The 23,610-nt window shown below is 44.4% G+C and overlaps 5 protein-coding genes across 7 annotated transcripts; 3 read left to right on the top strand and 2 right to left on the bottom strand.

The window, feature by feature from the left end:
- Window positions 1–57: 57 nt before the first annotated feature.
- LOC106866586 lies at window positions 58–4,517 on the top strand. 3 transcript variants are annotated; one of them, XR_002960287.1, is made up of 13 exons: window positions 58–271; window positions 353–450; window positions 1,415–1,497; window positions 1,640–1,766; window positions 2,064–2,127; window positions 2,234–2,331; window positions 2,418–2,502; window positions 2,658–2,781; window positions 3,225–3,326; window positions 3,436–3,500; window positions 3,720–3,796; window positions 3,884–3,963; window positions 4,057–4,119. XR_002960287.1 is itself a non-coding variant. In XM_024454937.1 (13 exons), exons 1-13 carry the CDS (start codon window positions 90–92, stop codon window positions 4,115–4,117), a joined length of 1,251 nt encoding a protein of 416 aa, XP_024310705.1. In that variant the 5' UTR covers window positions 58–89; the 3' UTR covers window positions 4,118–4,517. The 3 variants fall into 3 exon arrangements, 2 of the variants coding, with proteins under 2 accessions (XP_024310705.1, XP_024310706.1); XM_024454937.1 differs by having other exon boundaries at window positions 3,715–3,796; window positions 4,057–4,517; XM_024454938.1 differs by having other exon boundaries at window positions 3,720–4,517.
- On the bottom strand, window positions 4,370–8,165 carry LOC100834559 (cytochrome c-type biogenesis ccda-like chloroplastic protein 1). Its single transcript, XM_003578908.4, has 12 exons — window positions 7,754–8,165; window positions 7,567–7,650; window positions 7,420–7,475; window positions 6,862–6,989; window positions 6,673–6,758; window positions 6,547–6,578; window positions 6,212–6,373; window positions 5,956–6,028; window positions 5,745–5,845; window positions 5,428–5,520; window positions 5,278–5,324; window positions 4,370–4,707 (listed from the first exon to the last, which is right to left on the bottom strand). Exons 1-12 carry the CDS (start codon window positions 7,860–7,862, stop codon window positions 4,632–4,634), a joined length of 1,047 nt encoding a protein of 348 aa, XP_003578956.1. The 5' UTR covers window positions 7,863–8,165; the 3' UTR covers window positions 4,370–4,631.
- Window positions 8,166–9,426: 1,261 nt separating this feature from the next.
- On the top strand, window positions 9,427–12,876 carry LOC100834260 (trinucleotide repeat-containing gene 6B protein). The gene is made up of 2 exons (XM_010240451.3): window positions 9,427–9,914; window positions 11,847–12,876. Exons 1-2 carry the CDS (start codon window positions 9,824–9,826, stop codon window positions 12,689–12,691), a joined length of 936 nt encoding a protein of 311 aa, XP_010238753.1. The 5' UTR covers window positions 9,427–9,823; the 3' UTR covers window positions 12,692–12,876.
- A 1,252-nt stretch (window positions 12,877–14,128) lies between these two features.
- Window positions 14,129–18,972, top strand: LOC100833947 (PP2A regulatory subunit TAP46). Its single transcript, XM_003578906.4, has 9 exons — window positions 14,129–14,439; window positions 14,546–14,668; window positions 14,763–14,849; window positions 14,972–15,076; window positions 15,272–15,433; window positions 16,849–16,884; window positions 16,981–17,052; window positions 17,573–17,850; window positions 18,554–18,972. The coding sequence occupies exons 1-9, from the start codon at window positions 14,278–14,280 to the stop codon at window positions 18,786–18,788; spliced, it is 1,260 nt and encodes a 419-aa protein (XP_003578954.1). The 5' UTR covers window positions 14,129–14,277; the 3' UTR covers window positions 18,789–18,972.
- A 658-nt stretch (window positions 18,973–19,630) lies between these two features.
- LOC100833635 lies at window positions 19,631–22,874 on the bottom strand. The gene is made up of 4 exons (XM_003578905.4): window positions 22,593–22,874; window positions 22,114–22,509; window positions 21,553–21,817; window positions 19,631–21,470 (listed from the first exon to the last, which is right to left on the bottom strand). The coding sequence occupies exons 1-4, from the start codon at window positions 22,622–22,624 to the stop codon at window positions 19,938–19,940; spliced, it is 2,226 nt and encodes a 741-aa protein (XP_003578953.1). The 5' UTR covers window positions 22,625–22,874; the 3' UTR covers window positions 19,631–19,937.
- Window positions 22,875–23,610: the final 736 nt, after the last annotated feature.

Raw genomic sequence — 23,610 nt, 5'->3', positions numbered from 1 at the left:
CGCTCCGTCCGGCCGTCCCACAGCCCTCTCTTCTTGCACACACGCGATCAATGATCGACCAAGCTAGCTAGAAGAATAAGAGAAGAACAATGGTGAGAGCATGCATTGGCAAGGCCTCCGCCGTGGCCGCGAGCAGCGGCGGCGGCAAGTCGGCGGCGGCGCCCCGGCGCGTGCTGGTGCTTGGCGGCACCGGGCGTGCTGGCGGCGCAACGGCCACCGCGCTCTCCGACCTCCGCCCCGACCTCAGCATCCTCGTCGCCGGCAGGAACAGGTAGAAACAAAACTGATAAAAGGAGCTCCATCTGCCCGTAAGTAAGGCTGTAACTGACGATCGAGTTAATTGATTGGGCAGGGAGAAAGGCACGAAGCTGGTGTCTAAGCTCGGGGAGCGATCCGAGTTCGTCCAGCTCGACATTCACAATGCACGCAGGCTGGAGGCAGTCATGGAGAGTAAGCTTGATTGCTTCTTTCGCTGCTCTACACTTATTAATTGCCACCAGTGGCAAGAGTTATATAGGTGCCACACTCTGTACGTTATCGGCACCTCACGTGTAACATCTGTACGTTTTTTTTGCAAGATTTTGCTCCATGATTTCCCTTTTGTCAAAGTCATATTGAAATCGAGGGCCGGAGCCAAATCCTATCAATTAGCTTAATTACATCGCAGACAATTACTCTGCATGTTCTCCTTTTTTTTTCGATTCCACCGTTTAATAACTGCCTCAGCTAGCATTTTTCTTCTTCTTTCCAGCTCTTCTTCCCCATATTTGTATATCCCTATTTTTCTTCAAGGCTGTAAGCGGTTTTATTCTACTTTCTACGTGCAATGTTTCTTAACCACAAAATAAAATAAAATGGAGAGCATAGCTCGTCCAGGGCACCAACTTGAGAAGCTGTAATTCGGTGGAGGGATTGTGCATTTCCATGATAGAGGCGCTGAATGGTATGCTCCTGGGATGATTTTTTTTTAATACTTCAAGTGTTCAAATAATTCTGAAAAAATCCACGTATAAACATTCATGCACCTACGATCCTGTAAATTTTTATTTTGACAGAAAGTCATTTTTGCATCTCTATAAAAAAGATATTTGCTCCCGAAAAAGCAAAAATTAAAGAGCTAAAGGCTTAAGGAAAGAACGCAAAATCTTTTATAATACTGTCCCATGCAGTACTTTAAATCAGGGTTTTGCTTTCTCTATGTCATATATTCTACTCTCTCTGATCCATAATAAATGTCTCGGATTTAGCACAAAGTTAGTACAAAATTGTACTAAATTAAATCCGAGACACTTATTATGGATCAGAGAAAGTACATTTCTATAGCATGACAACATTTGCCACACTGATATCATCTAATGTTATTAGTGGTACACTATTATGGAGTTTTTATATTTAGTTATATTTAATCTCTCAGGTGTGGATTTAGTGGTTCATGCTGCTGGACCTTTCCAAAGGGAGGACAAGTGCGCAGTCATGCAGGCAGCAATATCTACTAAGGTGGAGCCATGAAATGTTTAATGCTCAAATGCATATAATAGAGTGGTGCTGAATGACTTGAATCCTTTTACTGTGCTTGTTGTATGTTTTACACATTGGGGAAGCCCTTAATTTGCATGCATAACTGACCTTTGCTGAACAGACAGGATATGCTGATGTTTGTGATGGAATGGACTATTCCTGGAGAGCAAAATCTTTACATGAAGAAGCAAAAGCTGCCGGTGTTCCGGCTCTCATAACTGCAGGGATATCTCCTGGAGTCAGTAATGGTAACATTTACATTACCATTAGTCAACTTTTCCTGTCGATTTGTTTCTAGAAATTACTCCAGTAATATTTAAATGACAAACTTATATACTGGAGATGGACTATTGTCTATTATACTACATCAGCTATTTTCCCCCAACGGATTGATCCATAATAAGTGTAGCTGATTTAGTATGGACCGGAGGGATTAGTGCTTATGCTGTCAACTATTCACATAACATTTAGTGATACCTTGCTTATTTTCTACTAGAATTTTTTATTTTTTTAGTTCATAATGTGCTCATTTTATATAATTATAGTGATGGCAGCTGAGCTTGTACGTGCTGCAAAAAGCGAGAACTGTGGTGAACCAGAAAGACTAAGGTCAGGAAGCTTGGCCAGACTTGGGAACTTCGAAAACATGAAAAACTGTTAAAGTTGAATACTTTCACTTCTATTTCAAACCAATCTTACTAAATTTCCCTTTTAGATTCTTCTATTATATCGCAGGCACAGGTGGTGCAGGCCCAACTGCATTGGGGACAAGTTTTTTACTTCTTGGGGAGGATGTAATTGCTTACCATAAAGGTTCTCTTCCATTTGAGTTTCCTATCCATATGAACTTTCTCAGTGAATCGAGAGCCATTACTGATTTTTTTTACTGAAAAATTCAGGGAGAGAAATAAAACTAAAACCCTACAGTGGGGCTCGCAATATTGATTTTGGGGAAGGGATTGGAAAGAAAGATGTTTATTTGCTGTAAGTTCTTGGATATATAATATATTATTTGCATTCTAGTATTAATTAGCATTTTTAAGAACTTACTAATTACAACAAAAATTATATGTTCATCTGTAACAAGCCATTCTCTTTGTCCAAGAAAAAGCCATTGTCATATTACTTGAACAATTCAGGAACTTACCGGAGGTGAAGAGCACACATAAATTTTTAGGTGTGCCAACTGTTAGTGCTCGATTTGGCTCTGATCCTTTCATCTGGAATTGGGGAATGGAAACTTTCGCAAACTTCTTGCCTGCTGTACGTCTTGTTTATCAAACTAACAATTATTTCACTGCTTCATTATAGCATCTGTAACTTACATTATGAACACTAGCAGCACTTAAAGCTTATAGATAGTGGCAAAAAATCTTTCTTCAGGCGAATGGAAATGGAAATCGGCTAACTTTGCTTATTAAATTAAACTTACAATAACAAATGTATTTCTACTTTTTGACTTACTAAAAAAATAGTTAAGAAAATGTTTTATTCATGTCATCTTTAGGTGTAATATATAGTCCTAAAATGGTCTTAGAGGTGTCATAAGAACCAGCAGATTTTAGATAATGGAGGAGAGATCTCCCCCAGCCTTTGCGGCTGAGGATGCACACAAGCAATCCGAACTTGAAAATAGGAAATTACAATATTTGGCACTAAGTTGGAGTGTGTTAAGATTACTCTTATGCCCAATTGGTTATTTGCAGGACATTTTGCGGGATAAGAATATCGTTCTAAAGTTGACTGAGTGTGTTGACCCTTTCATTAGAGTAATTGATGGCATTGTAGGAGAGTGTGTCTCCATGAGAGTAAGTATTTGCACACATTTGTTGTTAATTATGACTTCTATGTCAATGCCCCAGGGCAGTGTGTTGGAGCTGTTGATGCCATTTAGTCACGTTGGATTTGTTTGGGCAGATTGATCTGGAGAATTCAAATGGGCACAACACTATGGGGTTATTTACTCATAACAGTCTATCAGTGTAAGCACAACTGTGACACGAGCCGTCATAGCATTCATAAACCTAAGTAGTTTCTTAATCCTTCTTTGTAATCAACAGTCTCTAACATAAATTATACAAATTTATTTCGGAGAACTCAAACTTGGTGCATTTGATATATAGAATGTGATTGTGGTTGACATTGTTTTGGCACATATTGTTTGCTCTAAAGCTAAGCAGTTCAGATTATTTTCAGATCAGTGGGCTATGCAGCAGCTGCATTTGCTCTAGCAATTCTAGAAGGCAGCACTAAGCCGGGGGTTTGGTTTCCAGAAGAGGTGATGCAATGAAAGAAAACAAAGAAATGACCAAGAAACAAAAATCTCCTCAGCCTTTCTGAAGTATCCCGATTTTCTCAAATGCAGACGGAGGGAATAGCAATTGAAGCAAGGAAGCTGCTGCTCCAACGTGCATCTCAAGGAGCAGTAAACTTCGCAATGAACAAGTGATTTACTCTCTCAGATCACAATAAACAAATAGTGTCAATCAAGAATGTTTTTATGTTAGCTAACATAATATGCATGGCACTTGAATGCAGGCAGTCCCAGATGGTGGTAGATACTGATCATAAGGAAATTGGAAAGGGAATTTATGTTTGAGAACAAAATGTACTGTTGTTAGGGTTTTAGAAATTTCCTACTCAGTTTAACCCCCATGTTTGGATCAAGCTTGGAGTCCTACATTGACAAGGTAATTGGCAAGAGAATACAGAGGTTTAAACAAGGGAAGCGACTAGTGGAATGTTTCGAGCAGGCTGCAGCAAGTAGAAGGCCATTTAAGTTCATTACTGTGTTTCTGTATGATTAATTTATTACCCGGTTGTAAAAGGCAGAATGATTCTGTACTGACCCTACAAAAATCATGCTGGAGAATCATTATACAAATCATATAGTATAATTTCTTTATCACGTCAAGCTATCTAGGTTTCTATGGACTGCAAGATCAAGATATTTAGGTTATCGTGAATAAATTTACATTCCTATAAAAGCTAGAAAGAAATGATGATACTTTGTTCGCTACTTCACATTGAAACTATGACATATATTGGCATGTGCAACAACAGTGAACCTTGCCTTGCAGCTCTTGTTCAGCAATGGCCTACGACTCAACATTCTACATCACCATTGATGTCACAGGGAACAGCTTGTCCAGGAGGGTATAAACACCTCCACCCAACAGAAATGCACCACTGCCAAGAAAATGTTAATGCAAGGCATTATTAAAAAAGGAAATACAATTCTTAAAAGAAATGATTGTGTTTTTCTGAGGATCTTTTCCTTCAAGAAAGGATCTTGGTTAGAATCTCTCTGAGGAATAGGAATGGCACGATTTTTCGTAAACAGTTTCGAGCAGTACTTTGGAACGGAAAATAAAATGGTATGTTTCACATACTATCTTTTCCAAATAAATAAATGAAGAATGCCCATTGAACCAAGAAAGTGAAATTGTATAGAACAGCATACACGGCTTCTGTAACATAATGTTAACTTTAAATGTCTGCCCAAAAAGGAACTTTGCTATACATATGCCATTATCCTGTGTTGTTGGCCATTGGCATTCAATATACAGTGTATATAGATAGTTAATTAGGTAGCCAGTCCAAGGCAAGAATCAGAAAGAATGTGTATAGACATGACAACTTGATAAAAAATAACAGAAGTTCATTGATATGAGAAGTGCTTTTTTTTCCAGCAAAAAAGAAAGATATGAGAGTTGATTATATAATTTTGATCAGAAAAGACAAACTAAGAATACACACCTTATAGGGTTTATCCATGTTGAATATCTTCTGAATGAGAGCAAACTCTGCAGAAGGAAATTAACTAATCAGACATTAAAATAGAATAAACAGGTGTGGTTTCATCTATTAGACTGCTGCTTATCATGAAGTCTAGCGCAATGCGTATACCTGCAATGCTCCAGCAAAAGAAGCTGCAATTAGAAGAGGTGCAACATAGCCAGTAGTATACGTCAACAACAAACTTCCCCCAACAATCGGATCCTGGCAGGAAAAATGTTTAAGTTGTGGTGACATGATTTCATCATCATTTTAGAAAAGAAATAAAGCAAGATAACATATACTGTATTAGAAATCAAATAATTTAAAGAACTGTAATGTAATAATTAAAATCTATAGTAATAATCTCAGATTTTTTTTCTTTCTATTTTGATCTTTAAGATACGTAAGAAACTATCAAGGCAACTTATGTATCCTTTAATGCGTACTCTTGAAGTGGCAACATATCCCAGAAGGGTCGCAAGAACAGGTGTGCTGCAAGGTGATGCTGCTAATGCAAATGTAAGGCCAGCAAGATATGCTTGTACACCTGACAATCGAATACAGTTTTAAAAAGTAAGATATTACTGATTATGATTAAAAGGAACATATGATATGAGTATTTGGTAGGAAATAAATAATAATGTCAAGAAGCATTACTGGGAGGCAGGTTAGCTGCAGCAGCTCGAGGGTCAAAATCGCTGAAAAATGAGGGAAGTTGTAACTCAACTACCTGTCAGATACAAGATAACCAGGAAAGAGAACAGTTTAGGATAGCTAGCTTACAGTTATAGAAGTAAAAGAAACAATAATTAAAGCAGCCCATAATTGTTTTGGTGCAACACAAAATGGTAGAAAAAAGAAGTTTGATCGACACGGTCAATCTTATGAAGCTTCATTTTGCCTTGTCATTTACCTCCAGAAGGTTTAATCCCATGATGATTCCTAATCCAGAAGCAGCCACTGGGAGGCCTTGTCCTACTTGCCCATAGGCCTTGCCAGCAAAAGAAGCAGCGACACCAAGGATGGCTAAGGTTGTTGCCAGTCCTAATGAAAAAGCAACTGAATTTCCAACAACCTACTAGGTAGAACAAAAGGAACTGAATTTATATCATTGATTACATGGAGGGAGGTATACACTATAAACATGCCAAAGTACTAATGTAGGTGTCATAGAACAAGTCGACTATTAATTCCGCTTGTTTTTTTATGACATACTGAACCTGAATATGGTTAGTTGTCTTAAATTACCTCAGTTCGATCTTTTCCAGCCCCAAAAGCGCCTGAATTTTTTAAAGAATGTGTTAATGTCAGTGTCATTGGTGCTAACCAATTTTGAGAATAAAAAAGACAGTTAAAAATAACCACTATACTTGCCTATATATCCTAGAGTTAGTGGCAGAACACTGAGTGTACAAGGAGACAAACTAGTTACAAGTCCAGCACCAAAAATTACTGCCAAACTGAAGAACAGAAAAAAAAGTCAGAAAGAAGATATGTACAGCAAGAAGAAAAGGAAAGGATGTTGTGCGTACAGCAAATTAACTGCAGAGAAAGAAAGCTGACCTAGTGAAACTTAGAGCAGACAATTGATCCAGAACAGCCTCGTTAGCTTGCTGCCCAGCTGAAAATAACAATCCTCCAAACCAATCTCCAATGCTTAAGTCAGCCAAGAGAAGGCCCGGCGGTCCTATCTGAACACAAACAAGTTGTTTGCATGGATTACCGCACGTAAAGAAAGATTTTCCATTTTAGATTTGCCAAGAGATATGTAACAAGCAAGAAACAAGAAGCCCGGACATTTCTAGAGAACGGAAGCTCTATTTATTGTTAGCATCGCATAAAAGGGATGCAAACAAGCAAGGGTTCAACTCAAGAAGGCTGAACAAAGCATAGATAGTTTCGAAGTACTTTGCAAGAGTGTAGGGATGGTTGATTTCCCTACACAGAGTGTGTTGACTAGCTTATGAAATCGGTACAGTGTTACACTGGAGTACTTGGTAATAATATCAAGTCATCAACCATTCTGCAACCGTAGCTTGATAGTGCCACCCGGTACTGACTCAATATGACAGAAGAACAATAAGAGCAGAACAAATTTTAAGGGGCTCGACGGTCCCTCACCAGAGAATCCCCAAGGTCGGCAGCATTCGCGGCACTAGCAGCAACCAGACTCCCCACTGCAACCCAGCAGAAACAGAACTGTCTCAGAGCCATTTCATCAAACACGTCGCCAACAAGAGTCACAACAGGGTAGCTTCAAGCTCGTACCGGCCACAGACGACAGCAGAACTGAACGCGGGCGGAGCAGGAACGACAACTTTTCCTCGGTCACCGATCCGGGTCCATGAATCCCTGCGGGAGTTTCTCTCGCGGGATTACGTACATAAACGGCCGGCAGGTTAAGTAATACAGTGAGTACTAGTGGACACAGGAGCACGCAGGTACAGATGTATACCAGGGGAGGAGGAGGACGGGCCGGAATGGGCGGCTCGCGCTGGGAGCTGCGGGCGGCGGGAGCAGTTGGCGGCTCCTACGGGGCGGGTGGTCATGGCGGCGGAGAGCATCTCGGAGGGCCGGAGGTTAGGGACGGTGCAGTCGTGCTGAAATGAAAGTGTGAAGAGGCTGTGGACAAGAGAAGAGCACGAGCAGATATTCCCGCGACTCACAAGTCAAACCGAGATACTGCTCGGTGCTCACTCCGTCCCAAAAGGCGCGTTTGGTTTCACAGATGCAATCGGCCTGCCCAGCATCAGGCGTGCAGGCATCCACGATGCAAAACGTGGACACAGCCCAGTGTTTGGCAATGGAGGAGCAAGGATAGCGCACGGCGGCCGGCGGCCGGCGGAGGAGAATGGGCAGAGCGCGGCGCCGATTGAACACGAGGAAGAAGGGGGTTGGCGACTGACCTCGAGGAAGGGGAGGTGGCGCGCCCGTGCAAGCTGCGACGGCGGGAAATTGGGCCGGCGGCAGCCGGCGAGTGAGGAAACAAGGGCGGCGGTGGTCAGAGGAGTCGTCAAAAATAAGTGACGTGTGAAATAAGTGACCTGGATATCACTTATTTTGAGACGGAGGGAGTAGTAATATTTGAATCAAATATTAATATATTTGACCGATATAGTTATAGAATATAAATAAATTAATATTGATAGCAATGAATATGTGGTGAATTTGATTGATATAAAGATAGAATAGAGACTTTTGTATGTCGCATTTTTTTCCGAAAGGGTGAACTTTTCTACGTTGCTGGCCAAAGACGAAGGAGCCACGACGGGTATTGGGTTTATTAAGTCTTCCGGTACATGTAAGTCCGGATCGAGAGGATACTTTTTTATTTAGACCCGCTCTGATGCTCCACATCATATGTATAATCCAAACTCCCGCAGCCAATACATCCCCAGGCCCTCTACGACGGGCTAGTTAGGTCAAAGAAAATCACATTCCCGACCGACGTAAGGGGGCGGCATATTGCCAATGTCTTGGCAAATCACATCTTTGATTGGTGATCCTCCTCCCGGCAACGGGGGTCGCAACATATCCGCCTCCTCTTTTATATGTCATCTAGTGCTTCATTGATGTGTTCATATGTTGATTTTTCTCGTGTTGCTAGAGACGGACATGTTTGTCTGTCGATTTAGTTGGCCTCACCCTGAGAGCCATACGACCCATGTAAATGGTGGAGTGCGGCTCTAGTACCTACTATTGGAAAGCTAAACGTCATGGTCGAGAAAGCGTATGCGAGAATGAGTAGGCGAGAAAAGAGACCATAGACGAAACCACATGTGGTTGTGATGTGAAGCGTCATTACGTTTTTTGATACACCGTACATACACACACATAGTAATTTCAAAAACATATCCGCTAGCATTATTAATTCTAGAAAACAAAACAAAACAATCATAAACAAGGGACAACCTTAGCAGAATAAAATTTAGCAAAAACCTTAAAATCTGAAAGACGAGGATTGAGATTGATGCAGGCTGCAGAAGATAGCACAAAAAACACTTAAAAATCTGGCCAACTCGTGAAAACATACCCTCATTTTCCTAGATGCCCTCACTGGTTTTGGCTCCACCGGAAAGAACACCGCCGTAGTAATAGAAAAGAAAGTAAAAGGGGACTTTATTTCGATGCAGCAGTCAGTGCCGCCATGACACCAATCCTTTCTCGGCTCTCGGCTCGGATGCCTTCTAGCCTAGCTCGGTCCGTACACTCTTCGTCTTCCGCCTTTGTTGCCTTTCCTGGTCCTGCCCGCCTCGCTCCCCCCTCGTGCGCTCGTCCGGCACGCCGTCTATATAATCCAACACCTCCCCGCAGCCAACCCCACCCAGGGACACCGGGCGCCGCCCTTCCCAAATCCTGCCCCGCGGGCGTCGCCCTCCGCCCCCGCACGTACGCCGAGGTAGCTAGGTCAGGGGCGGAGTCCCCGTCCTATTCCCGGCCGCCGTTACTCTGGCTCGCCGCTGCCGTCGACGGCCTCGGCGAATCAACGGCCTAATAGCGCTAGGTGCTCCTCATCGTCCCGGCCATGGGGGGTCGCAACCGGCGGTGGCACAACTCCAAGAGCCACTACGACGGGCCCCGCCGCCCTCCGCCGCCGCCGCCGCCTCCGGGTCCTGGTACGGATTCGCCGGCCGATTGGCTGCCCTTCTTCTCCGTCTTCCTCCTATTACATTTTTTTTGTTAGCACGATCTGATTGAGAAGGTGGCAGTACGTAATCATCTAGGGTTTTCATTCAATCGGGCCAGGACCTCGTCGGCTTAGACATCTAAAGCTTCATTCTTGTTGTTGCGTATTGATTTTTCCTGGTGTGCCTGAAATGGATCTGTCTGTTCTTTGAGAACGATACCACTATTGTAGACATGGTCTAATGGTCCAGTCGGTTCAGGCTTTGAACCAGAGTTGCTAGTGCATAACTGTTCGTACTATCGGAAATTGCTCTGCAGGGATGCCAGAAAAATGCTAGCTTTATCTGACTGCAGTTGCAAGGTGCAGATTGACACTTTTTTTTGCTGCAGTCTGCAAAGAGTATCCATCTGCTCTGACAAAACATGATCTGAGCTTTAACAACACCAATTTGACTTGGGGAGATGGAAATGACAATCTAGTTTTGATGTTTTAGGATGCATGGTCTGTCATTAATATAGAAAATCGCCTAATCCAGAGAAGAAGTTGGTCCCTGTTGTGCCCCTTTGTTTAGTTGTGAGGGTGTTTTGACTCATCTAAACCTACCATAGCATGGCTTGGATATTGAGGGAGGAACTAACATACAATTTTCATACACTCCAATTATTTACAACTACATTGATTGTAAGGCATTCAAAGTGTTCTGAGAAGTTTTATATGCTAATCGGTGTAGACAGTGTTACTCGGACACACACATGGAAACTGGTGTGGAATCGGACTCAGATTTGCATGCCAGGTTTGGCTAGTTTTTTTTTAGGACATGGCAGTAACACTCGGAATCCGACATGGATTCGGAGTACCGGTTCAGCCAAAAATAAATAAATCGGGATGCCGTATCTGCGCAATACTAATTGTCTCATCTGTCTGACAATGTACTAATGGAAAGAAGACAAAGATGTATATTCACTTCATATGTCTTTAGCGGATGGGGAACCGTTGAATTTTAACTCGCTCGTTATCATGCTATTAGAAAAATCAAACCAACTGGGGACATGTGAGAAATCCTACGTTTTATGTGACCATGTTGTGCCCTCAAAGCTATAATCTTTGTGATGATACACGGTCATTTTTTTTAATCTGAATCTACCAATTATCGCCATTGCTATTTAAATGACCGCAATTAAAGATGCAGTTGTGTGGTGACAAAGTTGCTCACCTTTAGAAGGAATGTTGTCATTTTAGGGTTAAACCCATATAATAGCATTCCGAGTCACTCCGTTGTTTAGTATGTTATGAGTTGTTCAGTATCTTCTCTTTCATATTAAAGGAATGCTTTATTGTTGGCGTTCTCTACGAATGAAAATTATTTACTTGTGATGGAGCTTGACCTTACCTTATATCACTTTGTTGTGCTGTTTCCAGTGACAATTATCTATGTTTGGCATAAATTTGAATAGTAGACTGTAAAAACCACTTGTCCTGATGCGAGGATTCCATAAAATACTTGACTCCCTGTGCTTCAGCTGTCCTTTACTTTCTATGTTGAACTGTTACCCTGACATGGTTTTAGTCAAGTGGTTGAAACTTCACAGATGCACCTCTGGTTTGACTCATCTTTTCACCTGTCCTCATACATGGCAACTCCAAGTACTTTCATATCCTAGTTTAGTCTAGGTTTGAATTGCACTTCTGCTGGGCAATTCATTTTCTCCCCTGGGACATTGTACTCACTCTAAAATTCTAAAGCAGCCTGTGGTTTTGAATTTTGTAGAGTGGAGTGTTAAGCAATCTTGCCTGAAGATTATTTATTGATATGATCCCTATTTATATTTTCCATTTGCATAATGCAGTAGGCAAGAAATCTTTTATCTTCCTGCATTATTATGCCGGTTCCATGAATCTGATATTGTTCTAATACTTACAGGACACAGTGATGGGAATAATCAATGCCCGGTCCCATTATGGGAAAGGGAATTTTGCTGTCATGTTGGCGGCATTTCCTGGAAAAGGTTCTGCGAGAACAAGCAGTTTTCCTCTATCTATAAGGATATAGAGCAATGGGATGATTCAGCGGCCTTTGAGAATTTCCAGAATGCAAAGTCAAGATTCTGTGCTCATTATCATGGTCAGTCTTCTGACATACCTTTACCTGACCCTGATATGTACATTGACAGGGTCGATCACAGTTGTGAAGTTGACCCTGAATTGGTCGCTGAACTGGATAAGGTACGGCTACCATTTGAGGCAGACAATGTATATGCCCCAGCTACTGGATGGGGCAACACCGAGGCTAATAACAAGTGTGCTCCGAACCAGTCTGGAAACTGGGACATCTATCTAGAAAAGCTGTCTGAATCCAACAAGTGGGAGGACAGCTCGAGACCCAACACTGGTTGGGGAGAGAAGCACGATCCCTTGAATAAATGGAGCAAAGACAGCTCCGGTTGGGGCGATGCCCTGGTGAAGCCTTTGAATCAATGGAGCAAAAACAGCTCCGGCTGGGGTGCTGCCCTTGTGAACCCCAGTTGGGGCAGCTCGAGCAACAACTATTGCCCACCAAATAACTGGAACAGCGGCCATGCCAATAATGATCAGTGGAGCACATATGGCAGGAAAAGGAACAGCGGCGGTGGATGCTCCCAGCAAAGGAACAACAAGCAGAGGAACCAGGATGAGGGCAACCAACAGAGAGGCAGATGGCAAGATCGCAGGGGGGGAAACGGCGAGCGGTTTCCATTTGACAGTAGGCAAAATGGACAGAGATGGTAGAGCCTGGCTTTTGAGTTAGTTGTGGTGAAAACTGAAAATAAACCATGGAGAGGTTGGTTGGATAGGGACTGAAAAATTGTACACCTTGTAGTTTCTTTTGTCTGGACTCTGTAGCAGTATGTAGTAGTTGGATGCTGAAATAATGGATGTTACCTGCAAGGAGATGTTTGGGTTTTGTTGCTGTTCTTCGAGATGTGTCATTTTTTTTCTATTTTTGGCGATGTTTGTGTTTTGTCCCTACTCTTTGAGATGTCCTCTCTTTTCTCTTCTTTTTTTTTTCTGTTTCTGGCGATGTTTGGGGTTTGTTTGCTGCTCCTTAAGATGTTTTTTTTGGCGATGTCTGGGTTTGTTGCTGCACTTTGAGATGTGCTCTATTTTGTTTTCCTGTTTATGGTGATGTTTGGGTTTTGTTGCCGCTCATTGAGATGTGTTTTTTTCTTTCTGTTTTCAGCGATGCTTTTTTTTTTACCAAGATGCTCGGGTTTTGCTTGCTGCTCCTTGAGGCGTGCTCCATTCTTACATTTCTGTTTTTGGCTGGTGATGGGAGCAGGAGCAGCGGTCTTGTTGCCATTTCACCGTGAAGATGGTTTTCATTGGTACTTTTTTCAGCTTTGGAATGGTTACCTTTGGTAAGGTCAATTGTTCGTTTAGTTTTACCGGAGCCAAAGTAAGAATCTTCGTTGGGGTCATCTCTTGTGGATCAACGATGTAAAAAAATCCTTGTGAATCAAAGAGGTTTAATTCTAGTAGAAATTAAATTCGATGCCAATTCGAATTGATGTTTTCCGAATTTGCTTAATTTTCTAAGAATTTAACTATTTAGTAAAACATTGAAGGATATAGGAACTGGTGTAGCTTATCAAATTGAAAAATATCTGAAATACAATTAAATATAGAAATTTGAATCAGTTGCATACAAAAGAAGTAGATTTGTGAATTAGAGAAATAAAAAGAAAGTTCAATAAATCATATCCTTTTACTAAGGATAACATCTATTTAAGCATATCGAGCTAACTTTATCTTTGAGCAGTAGAATGTTCTTTAGGAGGGAGGTTCATCGGTTCAAATCCGATAGTTTTTTTTTAATCTAATATTTGGTTTCGTAGAATGTTTGGATGGTTACGCTTAATCTATTGGGTCAAATTTAGGTTTGACGTAATGTTTGTCCCATGAAACACGAAAAAATTTACAAGAAAAAAATTATACGAAATATTTGCTGATAGCGAGACGTCAGTTGTGATTTTGTCAAATTTCAATGCTCTGCCAATCCAGTGCATTGTACTCCCTTCATCTTGAAATTGGTGACGCTAAACATAATGCGAATGCGTGTAATGGTGTGCGTGTCTACGTTCTAATCCATGTTTCTAGTCTAGTCTAGAAGGAGAAAGGAGAAACATTCCGCCAAGGCTGGCCCGGTCAAAAAGCCGATCGAACCGAAGAAAGACGAGACCAAACCGGAACCAGCCCAGACACTTCAGCCATCGTCTTCTGCTCCCCTCCCGGCGACTCCGCACCCGCTCTCTTCTCTAGGGTTTTAACCGGCGATCTCTGATCCCCTCCTCTCGCTCCTGCCGTGCCGGCGAGAAATGGCGGAGGTGGAGGAGGTCGGGAGCAGGATGGAAGCGCAGCTGCGCCTCCACGCGGGCCCAGCGGCGGGCGAGGAGGACGACGGCGATCTCCCGCTCCCCGTCCTCTTCGACAGGGCGTCCCACCTCCACGCGCTCGCCTCCAGCTCCTCCCTCGACCAGGTTAGCCCCCCCTCCGCTCCTTCCTCCCGATCATCGACCTTCGGTTCGCGCGATTCCTCTTCACACGCGTTGGGTTTTTGGTTTGATTTGGTTTGGGGCTGTGCAGGAAGGGATCCGGAAGGGGGTCGACCTGCTGCGGCAGTGCGACGAGATGGTCAGCAAGCTTGGCCTCTTCTCCTCCAACGAGACCAAGGACGACGTCTCCACCGCCAACCTCAAGTACCTCCTCGTATGGCCCCCTTATCCCGCCACAGCTGTGTTTTGTTCCCCATTTCATACCTGCATGTGCAACGTGTGGTGATTATGTTGTTTGGTTTCTCCAGGTGCCGTACTACCTTGGGGAAATGACTGAGCAAGTGGATCGGGAGGACCGGATTCCAGTCCTCAAGGCATCACAGGATCATTTGAAGGTTGGCTCATCTAGTTACTTGATTTGACACACGCTTATGATACATTTTTAGTGGCCTTTTCTTGTGGTGTAAGATCATCAGGTCACCCATGTATCATGTGTCATTCCTGCTGTGATCTACAGGAGTTCATTTCTATATGCGAAGCGTTGGAGCTTATTCCAGAGGACGAGCTCGAATTATCTAGACAAGGGCAGTCGGAAACTGCGGCGAACCGAAGAGCACAAAAGGTGAGGCTGATTAACATGATAATCTATAAGACTTACCGAACAATTTGCATTCTACAAGAGAAACACGATAACCTGGGACATGATTATTGTGCTGAGTTGAGTATGTGAGATGCGGTTCACATAGGCTACTTGCCCTGTTTTTTCATCTTGGTAAATTTCATATTAGTTACTATGTTTCCTAATTCTTGAGCTTAGGTTGCCCGGTTCAAGCGGCAAAAGGCTGCAGAAACGAAGCTCCAAGAGATCAAACAGAGAAAGGAAAAGCGTGGACGATCATTGAGAGCGGCGACTTTATCAGCTCCTATTGAAGCTGGCGAGGAGGATGACTTTGAGGATGGTGGAGAGGAAGAAAGAGAGGTTAGCATCAGACAACTAGTTATTCTCATGCATTTGTGCATGACTTATTAATTTGATCGTGTGTGGAAGATTGTAGTACCGTCATATATGCTAGAGTTGCAACATGGTTGCTGCATTTCAAAATGGTCAAATTTGAATCATGTTTAATGTCGTACTCCCTCCGCCCCATATTAATTGTCTCAAATTTGTCCAAATATGGATGTTTCTATGCCTAAAAAGCGTCTAGATACATGTAATATTTCGACAATTAATATGGGACGGAGGGAGTACAATATAAAGCCTTTTCAGCTCAACCGGAAATGGTTTAATTAGTTTATTGTAATGATTATCTGTATTTTGATTAATTTGATGCCCCCAGCGGTTAGTGAAAATCCATAGGGGATTGATTACATGCTCTGAATTCCCCTGTTCTAATGCTTGTCAAGACCATGATGATTTTGTTCTTTAGTGCGAGAGTGCTACCATGAAACTTTTGACTGTCAGGTCTTCTAAATCTTAATCTTCTTTCTTTCTATGCTATTTAGTTTCTCTCATTTTCATTCGACGACATTAATGTTTTACAATCTGCCATTTATTTTTAATCTTTTCGGATATTGTCAACGCAAGCTTTTTGGGATCTTGTCCAGGGGTGGACTATCGAGCAGCTCGGCTCGTTAAGGCTCGACTCGTTGAGGCTCGACTCGTTAAACTCGTTATGCTTAACGAGTTAAAACTCAAGTTCGACTCGGTTCGTTAAAAGCTCGCGAGCGCTCGCTAAAGCTCGTTAGATGACAAAATGTTAGCAGTAGTGAATCACATTTTCATAATTTATACAAGTATGCAGCAGCAAAGCATAATAGGATAGGAGCAGATCAGCCTTTAGCAGAATTGCACAAATGCATAAACACAACACTGTTTAGCAAAATAGCAAGCCAACTAGGCACACACTGACGCACAAACAGTCTGGCACTTAATTCAGACAACTTGAGTACTTAATAAACAATATAAAACATCACAATTAAAAGTATAGGAGCAGCCAAACTATATCGAACTAGGAAATTAACAATATATTTGGAATAGGAGAGGATGAGGGGGGGAATTGAGGAGGTTGCCCGTTTCTGCCCAAGAGATTAGATGGGCTGGACTTGGACGTTGGACGACCTGCTCTGTTATCGAGCTTATCGAGTAGCTCGTGAAACTCGGTACTCGGTTCGTTAGGCTCGTTAGTGCTATCGAGTTGAAAACAAAACTCAGCTCGGTTCGTTTGCAAACGAGCACGAGCTTAAACGAGCCGAGCTAATGAGTGTTCGTTAGGCTTGTCGAGTTTCGAGCTTTATGTCCAGCCCTAATCTTGTCCATGTGTGCCTCCCAAGGTTATACTGCTGGTTCTATAATCAGTCAGAAATTCTGAATTTCTATATAATACTATGCTGCAGGCTTGGTTAGCTACTATCGCATTGGCTCTCTGTAAGGTTAGTTATCTCTCTTGGGCACTGTTTCCTAAGTTGCCGTGCTTGCTTCAGAATAGTAGTTGACTTCAAATGGATTTATCTCTGTTTCCTCTGTAGGCTTTTGATCTTGTGGACATGTTAAAGAAAGAAGAAGAAATGCTTCTGGCTGTAAAAGAAAGAAAAGAAAAGGTAAAACTAGTAGAAAGGACTTGCAAGTTCTGTCAGTAGCATATTTGGCTGATACTTTCCTGTGGACTCTTTCTGGATTTCTTTTCTGGTAGGTGCTTTTTTTTCGAGAAACTGGCAGGAGCACTGCCCTTTAATTAACTAGAAAAGCTTGATCCAGTTTACTAAGGGAAACTGGAGTGAAAACCAAATACAAGGGGCCTGCCTTTTGCATTTAGGATAGTTCTTGCAATAGTCATGTTTGACCAAGTCCTTGGAAGCATTTCATGCCCCCGAGCTTCTTTTTGTGAGGAAATAACAAAATATATCATTTGAGCCTCTCAGTATAGAGTTTGTGATTATTTGTGAATAATCCGTGGCAGTTAGGCTTTCTGAAGGTGATCGTTTCTTGGTATAGGGCTCAGCTTGCCAGAAACACAGTTGCATACATTGTTCTGTTCTTTATTTGGTTCCCTTGTGTTGCACTGCATGTACATGGAGGTTTCTCTTTAAAAACATTGTTTTGTATGTTTGTGTTGTTTAGGATGGGAATGCATTTGCTCGTGAAATGCTCGATGAGCGTACACAAAAGGCTGAAGCTTGGCACCAGAATGCTGCCAGCCGTGCACCATATTCAAAACCAGCCGATCCCATTACTTGCGCACATTTTGCTCAAGATGTCATTGAAGGTAGAGCAAGTGTTTCACAAGCTCATGACCACAAACACCAACCCATGATATTTGGACCTGCAAGTCTTGTTGGTGGGGGACTAACCAGTGAAAGGGAAAGAATGGCAGCACGAGTTTTTCAGCCTAGTTACAGGTATGCTTTGAACTGGTGTTAAAGGCCTACTCATTGCTTTTCGTTTTTGTTATATGCTGGCTGGTGAGTGGTGACCTTCTCGTTATCGCAGAATGTGGAATGAGCACTGTTTTGCCAGAACTTGTAATGCTAAATTACGAACACTAAGCTGTTGCATTATGCATTGTACAATACACAGATTTGTTGATGATCAACTATTCAAGCATATATCCCTGCACTGTTAGTTCTGCTGTAGCCTGTAGGACATTAAAAGCAATTGTTGATTTTGACTATGTTGGCAACCATACAATGTTTTAATGTTACAAAAGGAATCCCATAATATTGTGTTGACGTTGGTATGCAGAAGGGTCAAAAGATGAAAATGCCTATCTAAGGACAATATAGGTTCCTAAAATACAATAGTTTCCTTTAAGCATATTTACTCTCTTTTTTGTACCTTGGACACTTGAAAATATGATATAATGCTGAGATAATGATTTGGAGGTGTGCCTTAGATGCAATCCTAGTTGACGACAAAAAGCTCGAAGTAAGGGTGTACTAGTATTCTTCTGTATTTATTACTGGTGTAAACCTATGAATATTAACACGCATGTAATGGTCTTGCCATATCTGGTTTTGACAGTGTGGAAACAGTTGCAAAGCATACACGACTATCCTATTTAATTTTGTTTTACCGTCTCTTTTTTCCTATATGGGACTACAGGATGCCGACGATGAGCATAGAAGAAGCCGGATTGACTGAAATGAAAATTATGGAGGAATGGCAAGCAAACACGGCCAAGATGATTCAAGAGGCAAGCTCCTCTTGGCACAAGGATGGCACCAGTTCAGCCCAGGACGACGAGGACGCCGAAGAGGAGAAAGCAAGGGCATGGGATGACTGGAAGGATGAGAACCCTCGTGGCGCAGGCAACAAGAAGCTCACTCCCTGCGGCTAAATTGTGAGCTCGTACACAGTTGAAAATACCACATGATACTAGCGATGTTCATGTAGAATGTTACAACATTTGTATTATTTCCCCGTCCAATGTTTGCTGAGTAATGTCGAAAATTATATGCATTTTGTGCAAGTGCTTGTGTTATCATCCATTGTCTTGCGGTTGCTGGTGGCAACTAAACCCAGAACCTCTGAACCTGCTCCCTGATCTCATTGACCCATTTTTGACATTAGTGGCGTCCTTCGTTAGGCACACGACATTTCAGTTCATTCATGCCTGATAAGGAATGCTGAAGATTCTACAAATGTCGTGCATGCGTACAGCGTGGGTTGATGATACAAAACCCTTGTTGAAAATTTGGTCATGAACCCATTAGTGCATTTAGCTAGTTGGGAGCACCAAGCCAGATCCTCTGAACCTACGCTCGGTAATCTCATCAACCATCCTGCCCATCTCCGTCGTGAGGAGGTGGTTCTTCCAGTCCCCGACAACGCCGCGCCAGAAGAACACATCGTTGGGCACGGAGCACGGGAGCAGTCCATCATGTCCGTCCTCCCGACCGGTTCACCTCCAGCTTCGCCAACGCCAGCCTCTCCATGGCGCACGCCTCCACCACGATCCTCCTGTCCATCCCCGGCCCCCATCTCCTCCGCCGTGAACGGGCTGCCCACGAACCCCGCGAGCCGCCGCACCTGGCCCAGCGTGTCGGCCGCGAGCTCCTCGTAGGTCAGGAACAGCACCCGCCAAGACACTATGATGTTATGAATCATATAAAGAAAGAAATGAGCTTCCAAAATATCGTAGCTACAGTTTGGCCAAGAGATCCAAGGGCAAGTGGAAAAGATGAAGGCAAAGAGATAAACATGTCAACTAAATATTCCTCCAACCATATAGTTTACATCCATTAACACTATTCTAATATATCTCACAACGAGACCCAACATTTCCGGGAAGCTTCAGGAAGATAGATTTCTATTGCACTACAAACATTGCACATATTCGAATATACCTCACAACGAGGTTTAATTCAGAATCCATGGGCAACCTGATCAGCAAACCTCCCCACCTTGAATTTGCGACAAGATAAATAAACATTCCTCGCCATCATGACCCACTTGGAGGAATGTGAACCACCTGCTTTAGGAGTCATCACCGAGCATAGGATTGACCGCTCCTTAGACGCTTTTGCAGAGGAGGGCGTTCGGGCGCGTCCTCACTGCCATTTTCTTGTGCAGCACCTCCAGCGGCCACATCTCTTGCAACACCATTGCTTCTATTGGTCCTACGTTCTTCATCACCGCCCCCACATGTGTCTGGGTCATTAGCGATTTGCTCTTCAGCAGCGAGTAACGCGCAAGCCTTTTCAATATCAAGGAGCGCCATGTAGCCATGAAGGGTGTTTTCTCCCTGAGCAACTCCCGCCTCCTTCAGCTTCTTGACTTTGGTCTGGCCATACTTGAGGAGGGCCTCACGGTTGGTCTCCTGGCTGCAGAATTCATAGAGATGACGCTGCAGCAACTCTGGCCCATACTTTTCGACAATGTTTGAGGCCCTTGCATTCAGATCCTTTGCCTCCTTCCGACAGTGGGCAAGATACACTGTCCAGCACTGACCACGGAGCTCATTTGTATCCAGGGGACAATAGGATGAGGATACAGGGTACCGCACCTTTGCAGCTTCAACGTTGACCTCAAAAGTTTTGCGGGCCTCGTCAATCTTCGCCATATAGTGCGCGATCTTCTCATCCCTTTCTCCCTGCAGCCTGCGCATCTCACGTGAATGTTCATCATTCTCGGCCTGATAAAGTTGGAGGAGGGCCATCTGCTCAGGCTCAAAGACACCGTTCCCAGATTTGACCAGCTTGACATGCTGCTCGACGCAGCGCAGATTATGCTGACCTGTGGTGGTAGTGAGCCAACGCGTGAACCTAAATAGGTCCCTGATGGTCAGCACCTGTGCTGACACAATGCCACCAGAATTGTGGGCCCTGGACCACAGGTCACCGAAGATGCCCTGCTGAAGGTGGGGTGTCACAGCCTTCACTGCCTCTTCTAAGCCGGACATGGTGCCATTGGAGTTCATGAGATCATCATAGGTGCAGTTTTTAAGAACCAGGTGACAATCCCCAAAAGCTAACATCAGATCGGCCAGCCTGCCAGCCTCAGTGTTTATCTGTGTATCACCCTGATCAGGGTATCTCAGGGGATCGGCCGGCACATTCACGGAATCAGTATTGGTTGAGGTTGACCCACGATGATTGACTGGTGTCTCCTCCTGTGTATGGTTTTCTGGATCCTTTTCTCCGAGTACAGGAGCTGTCTCCATGGTCTTCCTAGCATCGTCATCAGCCGCTTGCTCGCGAATAACTTCCCCACACAGCGTCCTGATTGAACGCTTTGTGAAGGGGACATTCTCGGTTCTTCTTCCAAAAAAGGAAGCAATTGTATCATACACACCCAAATTAACATTATTCCCTGCCAACTGTCGAACCAAATCCCTGGTGTACTTATCTATATGCTTATGAGACGGCCACTGCAACTTGTTGTAATATGCCGTGGAAAAACCATGGTTATGCACTTTCCTATGCTGGGTTATATACCATCCGTTGTCATCGGTTCGCAGTAGCCTAATTAGAGCAGTGCAATCGCACCTGCGCGATTTCCCATCCTTTGCTGGTTTACCCTGCAAGGCAACAAAATCATTGTATAATTTTTCAAAACCAACAGCCACAGAAAAGCTAACCAGTTAGTACAGGCTTTCTTACCCCCTGGCAGCAAGTAATTTCCTGCATGCATTTACTTCCCTTTGAATTCACCCTGCTCCTGCCATACCTAATCCCGAACCCTGTTTCCCAGGAGTAGATGTTATAAAACTCATACGCCTCCGCAAGTGAATCGAAACAGGTCCCCACAGCTGGACTAACAATAACATCAGTCTGCCTCACTGCGAAGCCAGTCAACGCCTTCTCCAGCGCGCTTACACGATCAGCATCTGGTTCCCGTTCATCCGGGATCCGGCCTCGCCTAATCCTGCATCCAGCAAGTAAGAGTTATGTGTTTGTTTCGTGTTGTCCCTTTGAACGAGATAAAATCCTACACAGGTGTTCACAACTGAACTTCCTAAAATTTCAAGCCACGCTAGGGAAGGGGACAATCATGTGGGCATGTTACTATATATGCTAAGCAGCGATTCATCGGATAGTTCGTGAATAAACAGGAAGCACTAGTATTCATGCCCAATATGCATCAAGGTCAGTGGCAATTAATCGATTTAATACTACTTGTCAGTTGTCACTCCACAGCCAGTGGCGCCAAACAATAGATACCTGCGCCTCCAACCTCCGGTGCCACTGGCGCCTGCGTCGTCACCTATGCCTGCAGGCGCAGGAGGGGCGCCATGGTGCTGCCCAGCATGCTCTATCTCCCCAGAACCCACACGCTTTTCCGACGGAGCTGGTTCGCCGATACCGCCTGTTGAGGAGCCCTGTTGCGCACTGCTCTTCCCAGGGTTCTCCGCTGCCTTCTCCAAATCCACAGGATTTTCTGAGGCGCGTGCTCCGTTGACAACGCAGGCAGAGGAATCCTGCCGGCTGCGCTCAGCCGGATCCGGTCGGCCGAAAGCTCGATTCACCACATGGAGAGCGAAGTGCTGACCCGGGAAAGCTCTCCTTACGGCCTCCATGGTGTCGCCCCCGAGCCCGAGCCCCATAGGCGTGCCCAATCTGCGCCGAAATGGAGCGTGGAGTAAGAGAAGAGGGGCGGAGCAAAGGCAAGGGGGATTACTCGTGCCATGCCGCGTGCTCACCTCGGTTCCTCCTCGGCGGAGGTCAGCTCCATTACCCGCGTAACTCGACGGTTTCGGGACAGGTCCTCGCCTCGTCGGGAGAGGGGTGGCGGCTTGGTCGCTTGGAGCAGAGGACAGCGCGGACACCGGCGGGGCCGCCTTAGGAGGCGATCCGGAAGCGGAAGCTGGCGCCCGCCGCCGCCGCCGCCGGCGACGAAGAGGTCCGCCGCACGAGGGGGCTGGGAACGGTTGGCGAGGGTTTGCGGGTGCGCAGCCGCCGACCCGTGGACCGTGGTAGGGAAAGGGTCCGGTCAGTTCATTGAAAAAAGAAACATTTGTACGACGAACGAAACGACCGATTGCTTGTAGGCCACCGGGCCGGGCTTTTTGCGAAAAGCCTGCCGGCACGGGAGACCGGCCCGTTACAAAAATTAACGGGCCGTTCCGGCCTGCGACCCACGTTGGGCCGTGCCTGGACCTCGGCCTCGGACATGCGTGCCAGCACGGCCCGGGCCGTTCCGCGGCCAAATTGGATCGCAGAAAAGAAGCTCCACATGACACTAAAATGGGAGAAGCCGGGGACAGAATATATACGACCGAGTCACTCCACACCGAATTTGTTCGCAGGCCATTCTGCCCCTACCATGCAATGCATCCAGAGAAACTAAAGCAAAGAGCGCAGACTATGCACGAAGGCATCGGTCGATCAGGGACGTATATACGTCTTGCTGAACGCTGACACGTACGTACGGCGAGCTGAGTACAGTGTCCGTCGACGTCGTGGCACTCAATCTGCGGCAAGTAGTAATTCCGGCCAGTAATGAACACCGTACGTACACTTGCGGATGTAGCGTCGAACTGAAACCCCTGAAACGGGTGCTGGGCTGCTGGCTTTATGTCGCGCTCATGCTGATGGGGTGAGCAAGCAATTTCCCGACGGAAACGGATCATGCGTCAGCTGCTTTCGCGGTTTCCGAGGCCGAAATTCCCCGCCCAGTTTCCCGACGACGAACCATCCACCCCAAAAGTCTCGCCCCAT

Source organism: Brachypodium distachyon, chromosome 4, assembly GCF_000005505.3.
Source record: "Brachypodium distachyon strain Bd21 chromosome 4, Brachypodium_distachyon_v3.0, whole genome shotgun sequence".
NCBI classification, from domain to species: domain Eukaryota; kingdom Viridiplantae; phylum Streptophyta; class Magnoliopsida; order Poales; family Poaceae; genus Brachypodium; species Brachypodium distachyon.
Note: the sequence above shows the minus strand (reverse complement) of the source record. Positions and strands in the feature narration are given on the sequence as shown.